Source organism: Brachycentrus maculatus, unplaced genomic scaffold (assembly GCF_059751285.1).
Source record: "Brachycentrus maculatus isolate JH-2025_06_01 unplaced genomic scaffold, ASM5975128v1 h1tg000241l, whole genome shotgun sequence".
NCBI lineage: Eukaryota > Metazoa > Arthropoda > Insecta > Trichoptera > Brachycentridae > Brachycentrus > Brachycentrus maculatus.
Genome location: NW_028280992.1, coordinates 222,417 through 237,318, shown reverse-complemented (window position 1 = coordinate 237,318; position 14,902 = coordinate 222,417). Strand labels below are relative to the sequence as shown.

Here is a 14,902-nt window from a genome sequence, read left to right as displayed (position 1 = left end):
GTTCAGATAATAACTTATTCATTTTAGTTTTAAAGAAGATGACATACCGTAAAGTGGGTATACATTGCACCAAAATACTGCATTTTTTCAAAAAATTGTCTATTCAGATCAGGTTTTTTACTTTTTTGAGGTTTCAACTATTGCAATGTAATAACACATATACCTGTAACATGTCTGATACGTTTTTACATTTTTATCTATTTTGCCTGTATTTTTTTTTAATATTTATATTTTGGTGCAAAGTATCCCGGGGTAAAGTACAACTTTGCACCATGATATTTTCTCTACACTTTTCGTACTAGAATCCAAATTTATGCAAAGTAAAGGCTATCCTACAAGTTTTGATGCACCTTATGAAGGGTTTTGGCTCACAGTTCACTAAATGCAGATTATAATATTGTATAATTATGGAAAAATAAGACACTTGATAGAATTTTTTTTAAAAAAATATTGAAAAATCTAACAAAAATGTTTTTTTTTTTCAATACTGAAGGTTTAAAATTTTATAAAATAAAAGGTGGATATTAAAACATATCGTACTATATAGGTAATAGGAATTAAAATTAAATTAGGTCTAAATATGGTGAAGTTCCGGGACGATAAAGAAACCTCTTTTGGATTGCATTTTCGGTTCTTTTATGGAACCCGCTACATCCTTCCAAGAATATTGAAGAAAGTCATCCTTCATCGGCCACTTCCACGATTTGAGACTCTCCTGCATGGATCTAACAGCTCTGTCTTTCTTTATTTCCAAAATCTGTCCCGGAAATTTTTCTCCTTCATAATGAAATACGACATATTTTCCCACCTTCTTTTTTACTGGTCCTAATGAAACGGAAGAACAAATACGATAACTGGTTTTAGTCATCTTTTTTGTTCTTCTCCCTCTTCCTCAAAGCTTCCGTGTGAACTATAATCAGTTAATGCTAGATATGCTGGAAGTTTCGATGCGGAAGGTGGGATCATTGATGTAGTTGGTTCAGGTAGCATTTGTGTCTCGTCAACGTTCATTTCGACATTTGGATTGTGAGCAATGCTCTAACCTGGTTCTATCGGTATCGTTTTCCTGCGTTTTAAGACTGAATTCTTTGGGTTGAATCTGTTTTCTTCCAAAAACTGTTGAAAACTCTGGCGCACGTCATCGTCATACGCTTTTAATGGCAACCGATTAAGCAACTGACTAGTTTTAGCAACAGTCAAGGTTTTACGTCTTTGCAAAAATGATCTTATCCATTTTTATTATTAGATTAAAACCAATATTTTTAGCTTTTCCACTTTTTTATTTGACCAGCGACCGGGTTTCGTCGTTACCGACATCATCCAGTCTGATGATGTCGGTAACGACGAAACCCGGTCGCTGGTCAAATAAAAAAGTGGAAAAGCTAAAAATATTGGTTTTAATCTAATAATAAATTAAAAATGCAATTCCATCACGAAGTGTCAGTGGATAATATATGATCTTATCCATTCAGAGCCTGGTACGTTGTTCTTTAATATTCGTACTCTTCTGCCAAATCTATCCAAATAGGCTATTAGAATGTAGCGAATGTTAAAAACACTCACTGGGAAACCGTACTCACTCATGTCTACTATGCAGTTTACGAAGGATTGCTCTTCGCCCTTGTCACATATCGGAGGTTTTCCCACAGGTTTTGTGTGCTGACCTTTGAGCTTATAGTTAATCGTCCTTCTGGGGATTTTGAAAATTTCTTCAGCCTTTCTTTGACTGATTATACCATTTCGAATGTCCTCCAAACACTGCTCCACTCTCTTCGGTGTAAAATTGCAGTATCGTCTGGCATAAGGCCGCTGTTTGTGTGTTCTTGACATTTTTGAAAAAAATATACCATCAGGAATTAAGTAAGTACACAAAACCAATAAATATTTAGCAAACATGTCAAGTTGTATTAGCCGTTTTAAGACTTTTCATCAAATTAATTAACTATGGCCTTTTGTGGATACTTTGCACTTGGTGCAATGTTACCCCAAATGTGGTCAATACAAGTCAGTTCTTAAAAAAATATTATTTTTACATAAACTTGACAACGTAACTAAAAAATACAGCATTTGAGAAAAGCAGGGCCTATCTACCTACGATTTAGAGACCACTCACTTGTTGTAACTAGTTTCAGTATACTGATTCCACTGGATTTTTTCGGACACAATTTTCAGACAGAAAACTTTCTTTACGTTCGGACAGGAAAAACGCATTGAAGCAATAGCGACCGACTGTTACTTCTGTAAACTAAAAAGTAGATTGAAGTGCCATCTATCAGAAACAATAGAAAGTAGAATGAAAAATGACATGTATCAGAGATGACCAGCTCTACAATTTCTTTACAGAAGGTGGTGCAAAGTATCACCCATGGTGCAAAGTATACCCACTTTACGGTAATTGACACAATATGTAATTAATCCAAACTCATGTTTAACAAATAAAAACATAAACATTCAAGTTACTATCGCAAACACATAGCGAGAACAAGATGCAGATATATCTGATTCAGGTGGAAACCAAGATCAACAGTCCAACTTTATCATGAAACTGTGTGAAAGGGTATACTACCTTGATCAAAAAATTCCCAAAATCACCACCGTGTGGCGTTCCCAGTCGCCCAATTTGAGTTTTCTTTTTTTTCTTAGGTTGTCACGTCTGTCATTGATATTCTATGAAATTCTCAGCTTGATAGCTTGACATATGTAAAAGTGACGCCGTATTGAGTATGTCTGCAATTGTGTGTTTTTGATTTTTTACAATTTGAAAAATGGAATGGAATTTGCAAAAAAGAGTTTGTACTAAATTTTGCGATTTTAGTGGTGCGACGGCATTGAAAATGCTAGAAAAGTGTTTCGGCAATAATACTCTGAAGAAAACAGTCGTTTACCAATGGCACGAAAGTTTCAGAAGTGGCCATGAGTCTGTCAATGATGATGAACGCAATGGCAGGCCATTGGTATCGAAAACCAACAAAAACATTGCCAAATTAAAAAAATGGATGACCGTGAGCCGCAAATTGACAATTAGATGGCAGAGGAGTTAGGCATCGCTTTTGGATCCGTTCAAGACCTTTGGGTGAAGCAATTCGCCAAAAAAGACCAGATTTGTGAACTCGTGGATCTTGCACCACGATAACACGCCGTTGCACAATACCAACGTTATCTGTGACCATTTGGCTTAAAACGGAACGAATACCATCCAACAACCACCGAATCACTTGATTTGCTCCCTGCGACTTTTTCCTATTCGACTTAAGAAACCGCTCCCGGAACGCTTTACAGCATCCGAGATTAGGTCGTGGAAAAATCAAAGATGGCTCTGATGGCCATGCCGAAAACCGATTATAAAAAATGTTTCGATGATTGATCAAGCGCTGGCATAAGTGCGTAGCAGTTGATGGGGAGAGTACATACTTTGAAAGGGATAATACCGATTTTGATGAATAATCTTGTATTTTCAATTTTATGAACTCATTCTGGGAATTTTTTGATGAAGGTATTTCATTGGATTTTTTCCACAGATCATATGAAGAAAAAGCAAAATTTTATATTAAAAAAATCATTAGGATGTCAAGAGTCCACTGGGAGAAAGATTTGAATGTAAGGTATAAAGAGCACAGTGGGTATTATCCGAGGTGTCAGACTATGGATAATGCCTTAATTAAAATATCACAGCTCGGTTTGAAATCAAGCCCTACATATAGAAGAGGACACAGAGAGTACAGAGAGGCATGTAGAGGGGGTTATGTGAGTAAGAGTGGGTACTCACGGTGTGGTACTTGTGCAGCATGTAGGGGTCCTGGCGGTTGGGCGAGTGCCTCTGCTGCGGAGTGGAGGCTCCGGAGTGCGGCGTGTGCGGGGCGCCGGGCGGGGGCGGAGCGGCGGGGGGCGAGCCGCCGCCTCCGCGGCCCCCGCCCCCTCGAGCCACCAGGTTCATATGCTCGTAACTACCCACCTGATATTTATTAAAAAAATTGCATCGATTTTGTGAACTGAGGGTGGTGAGTGCATTACTTTAACCACTTAATGCTAGGGTTATTTTATAAAATGTGTTTAAAAAACATTAGATTTTTAAAAATGTTTTATTCAAAGATTATCCACTTTTCGAATCAAATAAACAATTTACGCATTTCATTTACAATAACGTCTACAATATGTAATTTATCATCGAAAAAGTAATTGAAAAATTCAAAATTGGAACGCATATAGCGCGCGAGCGCAACTCTTTCAAAAGTATGAAGCTGTAAAAAAAAATCATTTTAGATCATTTATAGAGAGCAATTTTCATAAAATACAACTTACAAGGCAGTTTCATTAAACTGCGAAATATAAATCTGTGAAACAATTGTGTGGCAATTATTTTGTGAACAAGTACGTTTGTGAAAACCTGTTTTTAGTACATAATTTTAGGTTGCAAATTATAAACAAAATCCAGAGCTTGTGTACATAGCCTAGGGGAATAGGATTTTTTTTTCACTCATACATATATAATTAATTTCATGACACTGTGCATATGAGTTAGGGCCATCTATGCTGGATTGAGAAAGCTTTTATTTAGCAGAGACCCTTTTTCTATTATTTTTCATTTGGATCTATGTAAGGTCCATATTTTTCGTCGTGTACGTTGAGATTTCAAAAAAATAAAAAAATAAACTCCTATAAAACTCAGATTTGTGTTTGGATACACACAAAATGTTGTCTTTAGTTTCTGTTTGGAAATAAACTTTCACTACCAGACAACCCTGAAGTACAACTCACCCTGGATTCCAGCTCCTCGGCCCTTGCCTCTGTGGTCTGCTTCTCCTCCTGGATGAGCCGGATCTCGTTGTTGATGGCGTCCAGCTGCTCCTGCAGCATGAGGGCCAGAGCCGCCGCGTCCGTGTGTCCGCCGCCACCCCCTCCCGGAGAGAGGGCTTCGGCCACAGCGCTGAATATGCTGTCCCCGTCGTCATTCTACAACACATTCAGAATCACAGAATTATTTTCGTGCTATATTTCATCGCAATATTGGTTAGATCCTTCATTTAAGGCCTAACATACCATAAATCGGAACTTAATTTTCTTTGACCTTTGACGTCATTGAATTTTTTTCTTGAATTATTTTCTTTAGTTTTTATTAGAAATAAATATAAGGTTTTGAAAATAAAAGTATTATTGAAAGGTAGAGTTTAAAAAAAGTGAAAATAATTATATTCCAAAAAAAATTTTTTCAATATACATTCCAAAAAAGAAATCAAACTCAATATTTATTCTAAAAAAATCGCATGCGGACACACGGCCAGCTTTTAGCGCAGCCGTTTGCGTTTTGAATTTGTTCGTCTTAAGATCTTGGCCTTAAAATGATTCTTATTGATGCTTTTTACTGGGTTAGTGTGCCGAGCATGGAAATTTCTGACCTTAGATGATGACAATTCAGAAAAATACTAGCTGCAAAATTATCGTTTTGGGAAAATAATTAACATACTGTTAATTTTAGATTGATATTTAAAAAATAATTTTATAGGATGAGTTCACACATTAAGTTCATGAGATAGAAGAAAAATATAAAAAAGGTGTTTTATTATATATACATAAAAAAGTGTTTTATTATATATATGTAAGTCATAATTATATTTATCAGTTAATGCACCAAAAACCCAACTCATACAGAGCAAATTCAAATAATTTATTTTTTTACTATTTCTTGGTATGTAATTCACATGTCGCTCACTCCTTTCAAGAACATATATCAAAAATTGACAATTTTCAGTTGTGCGTATTTTTGGAATGCCCAGAAAATGTACTATATCCCAACAAAAGCGACATATTTTTAACTTAATATTTACCCGCTACAGGGCAGAAAGTGTTTTACATTTTGAAGAAAAAGTATTGTTTAATTTTTTTTTTAATAAACTTATTATATTTCAAATGGAAAAAAAACATTCAGGTTTTAGCTAAAAAGTCTTTTGCACAGGTAAAAGTTCAATAAGTGGCTTGATATTTATTTTTAATACATTGTATTATATTTTTAAACTTTAAAAACGATCTCCTGAAAAATCAAGTTTCTTTGTTTATTACGTTGTTGAAAGGAGAGAGCGAAGTATGTAATTGCATTTACTACAGTAAGGCAGTAACTACATAAGATAGACGCAATGTTGATTTGGTTGTCAATTAAATATATGAAGTATTGTGCTTCAAATGTAAGTCCAGGGTCATAATAAACAAATATTAGAGTGAAAAATCACTTACATTTATTTTAACCTTCTAGGAGTCAAACCTGGGAAATCCAGCACAGTAACCGAACATGCTAACCACTATACTATATATCGGGGGTTCCCAATCTTTGACAGCCCGCGGCGCACAAGTTTAGTATTTTGTCACGGCGCCCTACTTTAAGTAAGCTATTTGGAAAAGACAATGTCACTATATATGTATTATATATTATAGTCAAAAGAAATAGGCAGGTACCGACAATAATAGTAGTTGGGTAGAAAGATGCTAGCTCTCAAAAAATTAATTGTTGCTTTAAAGGTACCCTACAATATTTGTGGTTTCGGATAATGATAGAGGATCGACTCAAGGCGCCCCAGGGCTATTTACTTTCTACGGCGCCGCGGCGCACACTTTGGGAACCCCTGCCATATACGATATTTTAGGCAGCATAGTTAATGTAATATGGTACATAGAGTACTAAGAAATAATTAATTAAACATAATAAAGAAACTCACAAATTTTAAATGAAAAACTTAAGAAAATAGTTTTTTTTAGAAATGGATGATACATAAAGAATTAAAAGCAAATAAAATAAACTGACTAAATTTTTACTTCTGTTTTCAGTAAAGAATTAGTCTTAATTAGTTTTTGTGAAAACAAGCAGTCTGGTAACGTGACATGACGTAAAGGTGCCTAACATCCGTCCATAACCATTCCAGCATATTGATTGAGCCATTCCATTTATGCAAGGTATTATGAAAAGGTAAACAAATGTGCAGTTTGAACAAATTAGTATGTTGCAGAAGTCAGAAACAACAGTGAAAGAGATAGAATACATCGCTTCAGTCATATATGCATAGTAATATCGGCAGGTACAAGGTAAACAATGTCAAACCTTCAATATCCAATGTCAAACGTTCAGCAGAGATAAATATGTCGAGTTTAAAATATTTTCCAGTTTTCGGGAAATAAATACACAATTGTTCAACTTGAACTTAAACATACATATTTTGTTGTATATGACATTGAACTAACACCTTTGAGTTGAAAATACAATTAAACAGGAATGTATGTATGCTGAAAGTTCGCACCTTATGTTCTACACCTCGAACTTAAACTTAAATTGTTAAAAATGAATACATATATTATTTTTTGACATCTCATCAAAGATGAGGAAGAATATGCAAGTCTGGGCATTTACGGGGCTGACGACCGTCATAGGCTGGTTTAAGTGATCACTTTACACACGTGTAACATTCACCAATTCTACCCATTATTGACAACCACACTACTCAAATTCTTGGAAGTTCTGTATATATGTTCCCGTAAATGCCCAGACTTGTATATTCTTCCTCATCTTTGATGAGATGTCAAAAAATAATATGAAAATAACTCCTGTAATTGGAGATAATCCAGATTTTGTGAACAAGTATTTGGACACACTCAAAATGTTGTGAATACATATGCGGAAAGTTTGACATTTATTATTTTGACATTGCACATTCAACATTGTCTTTCTGTACCTACAGATATAAAGAGATATCCCCATTTACATAGTAACATGCTTATGTTGAACCTTTAGCAACTTGGATTCAGTAGAAATGTGAGTTGATTTTTCTAATTTACTTTTGATTTTTTGATGATTAAGCTAATAATAGTAAAAACTCAAATTTAGAGTGTTAGAATGTAATTTTTGTAAAGTGTTGGACTGGAGAAAATCATATTAATGCATTGGGCTATTATTGTACAAAAACATATTGCCAAGACTTCGTTGTTTGTCAAGCAACAAAGTTACAGCGCTTCAAAGCCGTCTCTTGAAAAATGATAAAATTAGAGTTGTGACACTCTAGTCATAAATGGGCAATATGTGCTATAGTTGGCAAGTCTTTGGGCTAGAAACGTGGTCAACTTTGCGTATGTATTTGGTGTCGTTACGTCACGTCGAGTCACACAGAACAAACCTCCGCATCACTACTAACATCAAAAGCCTGCTGAACGTTGGCCAGTACGTGCGCCTGCTGCAGCTTCTCCCACTCGGCCGCGCCCTCGCCGCCCCCGAGCCCCCCGCGCCCTCCGCACATGCCGTCCAGCTGCCGGCCACACAACACCCCCGGTTAGTTAGTCAGGGTTAATACCAATTCACCCATTTATATTTTTATTTGAATAGATGTGTCAACAGAGATGCGCAAAGTTCTCAGTAGATTATTTAAAAAAAATTAAACACTTGCATAATACCACTTATATCATTTCAATTTTCAATTCAAACCCTTATCTGCACCCTAATGGTGCATAGAACACTGCATTATACAAACACAGTGTTATCTTGATCATTAACGCACGAAGGAAAGGTAATCAGCCCTCCGCTTCAGGTACCAGTCCAGGGTAATATCGAATAAATATTAGAGTGAAAAAATCACTTATATTTATTTGACCCCCCCTGGGAATCGAACCCGGGACCTCCAGAACGGTAGCCGAGCGTGCTGACCATTACACTACGGAGGCGGATAAATATACAAGTACATTGTATCATACAAGCGTTTAATTTTTTTGTTAAATAATTAACATGTCATTCCACAAAATAAATGCCGAATCAATGAATAATACATATTCACATATGAAAATAGCCAAACTTCCTTTTTTTGTTTATATAAAAAAAATTCTATGTTGAGACATCTATAATATAACTTAAAAAGAAAAAAATAGACATTAATAAACTATCACCATGAAAATTATGAATACTAAAAAAAATCCTGTCATCAAAACCACAATGTTTTAAAGAGAAGCTTAAGTGGGATACACAGGTAGGCAGCTCCAAGCTCCCTATATGTTACCTACTTTGTGTGAAATTGAATTTGGAAAAAGGCAAAACATAAAGCATGTTTAACATTATTTTAGTTAGAGATTCAGCCATAACCTTTGTGTGGACCAGCCCAAAAGTGAAAAGATGCAGGTCGGCCATTGATAACATTGGTACAAAAAAATCCCATATAATGAGAGGTATTGCAGACCTTTATTTTGTGTTTTTATTTATGCACATGCAGTGGAAAATACAAATATTGCTCGGTGACTATTAACCTCGGATATCAATGGCAGACCTATACAATGACAGGGAAAGTGAAATAGAAATGGTCAGAATTTGCAAGATGAAAACATGTTTCTAAAATCGTTAAAATAATCTAAAAAAGTAAGTAAAATTGACTCAATTTGTTAATAAAATAAACAGTGTAGGCTAAAACCGATTAAGATTTTACTTCATTGAGGTAAGTGTCGGATTGTGGTCCCGTGGTTAGTGTCGCGGACTCTTAAGTCAGAGTTTCTCGGTTCGAATCCACTCTACCACAATTTGATACCTATTTTTAATAATGAGCTGCTTACGCTCACAGAAATAGTATGAAATTGAAATAATTGTGTAAATAATAAAAATAAAAATAAATTATTTTCAATAAAAAAATGTCTTAAAAATAATTTGCATTCTTAAGATTTATTCAGTAAATATCACTTTTCCTTAAAATCTCAAATTTCATTTCGCATCGTTTTCAAACACCGTATGGTATGTGAAAATGATGCGGAATCCATCGAAACACGTGTAAAAATAGATTTTAAGAAGTAGCGGTATTTACTACGTAAAACTAAAATTGTAAATGGATACATTTTACCAAAACGTGACTTAATTAGTGACAATTAATGAAAAAGCTTTTTAAATCTGTTAATATAAAAAATTAAATGGCACGATTAGAGTAATCAGTTTTAAGGTATGATTCAAGTAAATTCAACAGTACAGAGGGAATTTTTTTTTCAAAAAGGTGGCGGTAAATGGTAAAGGACGGCAGAGTTGCAGTACTAATATGCAAAGGCAAATAGCTGCAAGTTAAAAACAGCAGTTTTGGGATAAACGAGTATATAGTTAAATTAAAATGATGCTTCTTGCCAAAACATGTATCAAATAAATACAATTTTGCGGCTATTTGGATAATGAATATCTCGGTAAGGAAAGAGATAGAGCAAAATCTGTGATTGTATATGATAGAGGCTAGTTATGCTTTGAGCCGTGTTAAGCCAAACAGCCATAACTTGAGTTACGACCAGTTGCCTTTACACATTAGAGTAAAGGAACAACAAGTGTGGAGGTTGTCACCTTGGACTGGTGGCGGGTGTCAAAGCTCGTATGGCTAGTGCTGCGCGAGAAGGGCTGGTCTCGGCCCCCGCCCGGCGACAGCGAGCGCGTCAGGGCGTCCGTCTGCTGGATGTTGAAGGCGATCTCCTGCTGCAGCAGCGCGCGGCGCGCCGCCTCCGCGTCCAGCCGGCACTTGGCCAGCTCCTTGGCCACGTCTGCCTTCTCGGCCTGCAGCTCCTCGGCAGCCTTGCGACACCGCTCGAGCTCCTGCGTCAGGGCGTTCTTCTCCTCCAGCGCGTGCATGCGCTCCTTCAGGTGAACTTGTAATCTGCAATTAGTATTATCAATTGTACATTCAAATTATCTTATTCTTTTTATAGATCCTAAGGATCTGTTTGTGCCTCCGCTTGTAGCTCTTGGGATGTTGACTCCCAGCTGTCTTTCCACCTTTTTGGAGGTCTGCGTCCTTCAGGGATTCCTTGAAGGGCGATACGTGGAAGTCTGTCTTCTGACATTCTGTTTACATGATCATTCCAGTATCGCCTTCGTTGTCGTCCCCACCTCACGATATCCTCCATCTTACACATGCTCCGGATGTCGGTATTTCTTACTCGGTCTCGCAATATGTTTCCGGTTATGGATCGGAGAGCCTTTATCTCGGAGGTTCGAAGTCGAGATTTTGTTCTAGAAGTATCTGCTCTTGCCTCAATCCCCTAAGTGGCTATTGGTCGAACACATGTTTTGTATATTTTCATTTTCAAATTATATTAAGTTCAAAATATTAACCTAAACACCTGCTAAATGTTGGTCCGGGTTCTGGTCCCGTGGTTAGTGTCGCATGCTCTTGAGTCAGAGTTTCTCAGTTCGAACCCACTCTACCACAATCTGATACCTATTTTTAAATAATGAGCCGCTAAGGCTCATAGAAATAGTATGAAAATGAAGTATTTTTGTAAATAATAAAAACACAAATATTTCTTTAAAAAAATAATATAAAAATAAAATCAATCATCATTGGCTCCGAAAAAAAAATCCTTTTCGATATATTTGTTAGGTGTAAATAGAATTTTAAATTTTATTATTAATCTAGCGTGTATGATATCCTGGTACACTTGATGGATGAAAACATCGATGCGCGACCGATCTATCATGCGTGATCACGTTCTCACATAGTAAAAATATTTTCCTTCACAAGAGCAGAGAGGAAAGGTGTTGCTTATTCCGCTCGAGTGAAAGGAGGCATTAAGTGAAAATCTCACAATGAATTTGTTACCGTAGGACGGGGCTAGTTGAAATTTGATGTGTTACTTGAGCCCAGTACAAAAAAGAGATTTAAATCTGTATTTAGTCTACAATAATGAACGTATCGTGACAATAAGTGTCACCTGTAAGGGAAACAATGAATCATATTAATACGTTCATTATTGTAGACCAAATACAGATCTAAATGTTTTTTTTTGTACTGGGTTCAAGTTCACACATCAAAGACTCACACATCAAAGTTCAAGTAGCCCTGTTCTACGGTACCTATTTTTTACCTATTTCTATATTTCTATATTATCGAAATAGGTATCATTGTAGTATGACATTGTACTATGTAATTGAATTGTAGTATGAAGTTGAAGTATTTGCATTTTTGTTGTTTTTATTATATATTTGATTTCTTTAAATTTAAAACCCACTGAATTTTACTGTATCGTAAAGAATGAATTATTCATTCATTCTTTGCTAATTTATTTAATGTTAAGACATTAAAATATTTTTTTGAGTGTTATATTGAACGTCATACCTATCATTGGATTCTGAGAGCAGTTTATCCACAGTGGCTGACAGTCTGGTGTTATGTTCCTCGTTCATCCGAAGTCTTTGGTTCAAGCGCATCACCTCTGCATTCTTCTCATCCAGATTGGCCTCCAACCGCTGGATGCGATCCTCCGCAGATCCGTGACGTTCTTGTGCCTAGAAGAGATGACAACACAGATTAGCGTATAGACATTAAAGAATTCCACTAATTATGGATAAAATATGAATAATTGACTCCCAATTGTGTGGGCCAAGAGGGCTGAAATATTTGTACATTATTAAATAATTGATTGTCCAACGGAGTCCATTTCTGACAATTTGTAATTATTTTTGCGCACACCATGCTTTAAAACATTAATAGTAAAAATAAAATAAAAATAAACGATTATAAATTTAGTTAGTAAAGCTAAATTATTTTTATCATTATATAAAATAGGGATTATAATACAAGAGCAAAATCAAATGGGACATGTTTTTAAAACATATGTTATATAAATTCAAACTCAAACATTAGATAAAAATTAAATGCATTTTATCCTGTTTGTTTTATTAAAATCTGAAATAATGTACAGATCATGCTTAGTAATGCATTAAAAATATACATTGGCAAGCCTGTGAGATTTTTTATATTTCAATTTGTGGTAGAATAACTTTGTTCAATTTTTGCATAATGAAGATGATAAAAAAAAACACTGAATTCCTTCTTATAAAAGTACTTTTGATTGAATATTATGAGGTATTTAACAAAGAAAATATTTATAAGAGGATAATTCAAGAAAATTTATAATATTAAAATTCAGCCTATAATATACAAGTCTGGAAAATCATTGCTTTTTAAATCCTGCCATTACGTTATACTCTCTGCAAATTTTTAAACAGGGTGTCAACAAATGATGTAGTGCATGTGATAGTATGAATGTTATATTATTTAACGGCAGTTGTTATAATTAAAGAAAAACTCACCGTTTGATTTGTTATTTTAAAAACTTTATAAATTTAAGTTATTTGTTTACTTGGGGCTGTTTAGAAGCTGACATCAGTCTGGTTAAATAAACCATGTATCATTGGCACTTCTTGCTGATAATGGATTCTGCAATGCACCCAAAAAGTGCAAACTGCACAAAGCAGAAAAACCCAGAAAAAACGATACCCGCAGCTCCCAAAACTCAAGTTACAGAAATATATTTTGGCTCATAGTGTAAATCTGGCCCTGGGTGCATCAAACATTACCATTTACAGATTTCTACAGATAACTGTAGAAATATACTTTTTTATACTCGTATATTTCTAGGGATCAGTTATAAAGAGGCGTAGCTGGGATTTTCAAAAATGAATTTAAATTAAAATGAAGACATAAAAACGGATTTTCTTTAGAGAGGATTCCCAGTATGGTTTTGATATGAAGTAGGTGAGTGCGTAGAAGTTACTAGTAATAATTAAGGGTACAAGTTGCAAAATCAGTCAACTCCATTATACAATTTGTTTTTACGTATAGGTGGAGACTTACCGGAGCATTTCGTCGTAACAAAACGTCGTAACATCGCTAGCGGCGAGCATCACCGAGCATCCGAAACAATGGATAAAGCGCTCGGCTCGCTGTACTGACTGCCTAAATGCTCGCATTGTAACGTGTTACGTTACGACGAAATGCTCCGGTCAGTCTCCGCCTTATGGTGTGTATTTATGAATATTCTAGCCCTTCAGTTTAATTTTTTTTAATTAAATATGTATATTTTTTGTACTTTTTCCGTAGCATTCTCATACTGATTAATATTTCGTAAATGTTATACATGAATACTTGCGTTTAAGGCTAGTTATAACTTGAACGAATACAAGATCATTCATAAATTTAAAAAAAGGTTCATAAAATGTAAAAAAAAGTTTTATCTCATAAAAAATTTGGAAGCAAATAGATTATGCAGATATTAACTGCTCAAAAAGTGAAGAATTTTTTTTCCTGTGAATCAGGTTTGCAACTAGTACCCCCAATGAATAAATAATTAAAGCTATGTAGTAAAGGACCAATGGCTGTGTAACCTACAGGCTTTCCACCAACCTGACTGAGCGCCTCCATCCGGGCCTTGAGCTGCTCCTCCATCTCGGGCAAGGCGGACAGTTGGGCCAGCTTCTGGGAGGACAGCTCCAGCTTCTCTTCGATAGCGGCTATCTTCTCTTCCTGGAGCTGGAAATCAACAACATTCATCATTTCCACTTTCAATATCCAAAAAGCTTCCAATTAACTGCTACTACAATACAATAAATTTTTACTGTACATAGTAGCAGTTAACATTTTCAAATTTTGTTTAATGATTTTTCAAATAGATGATTTTACACATGGTATGAAAAAATTTGTCCGCCTCCTTAGTGTAATGGTCAGCATGCTCAGCTACCATTCTGGAAGTCCCGGGTTCGATTTCCAAGGGGGAGGTCATATAAATATAAGTGATTTTTTCACTGGTATCAGAAACATAGGGCTGATCACCTTTCCTTAATGTGATTAAGATAACACTGCGTTTATATGACGCAGTGCCCTATGCACCATTGGGTGCGGATAAGGGTTAGAAGAAGACAATAAACTTTTATTGTAGTAGCAGTTAACATTCATCATAATTTTTGAAATTTTGTTTTACAATTTTTGAAATAGATATAAACTTATAATTTGTGTGTGTAAGAGGCATATGGGTTAATCAAAGGAAATATTGAGCATAAACAGATTGTTATAATCCAATTACATATGCTCAGTTGAAAAGAAAGGATGGGATAGGAGGATATGAGAAATACATCACAAACACTCAG

The 14,902-nt window shown here is 35.4% G+C and overlaps 1 protein-coding gene across 1 annotated transcript in view; it reads right to left on the bottom strand.

Moving 5' to 3' along the window:
- Positions 1 to 14,902, bottom strand: part of Liprin-alpha (PTPRF interacting protein alpha) — a gene marked incomplete at its 5' end in the record, with an annotated part of 159,083 nt that overhangs the window by 16,434 nt on the left and 127,747 nt on the right. Inside the window, 6 exons of the mRNA XM_088264993.1 lie at positions 3,767 to 3,952; positions 4,756 to 4,950; positions 8,169 to 8,279; positions 10,325 to 10,631; positions 12,093 to 12,262; positions 14,148 to 14,288. Coding sequence (XP_088121119.1) covers positions 3,767 to 3,952; positions 4,756 to 4,950; positions 8,169 to 8,279; positions 10,325 to 10,631; positions 12,093 to 12,262; positions 14,148 to 14,288 — 1,110 coding nt within the window. The remainder of the gene's footprint in view (positions 1 to 3,766; positions 3,953 to 4,755; positions 4,951 to 8,168; positions 8,280 to 10,324; positions 10,632 to 12,092; positions 12,263 to 14,147; positions 14,289 to 14,902) is intronic.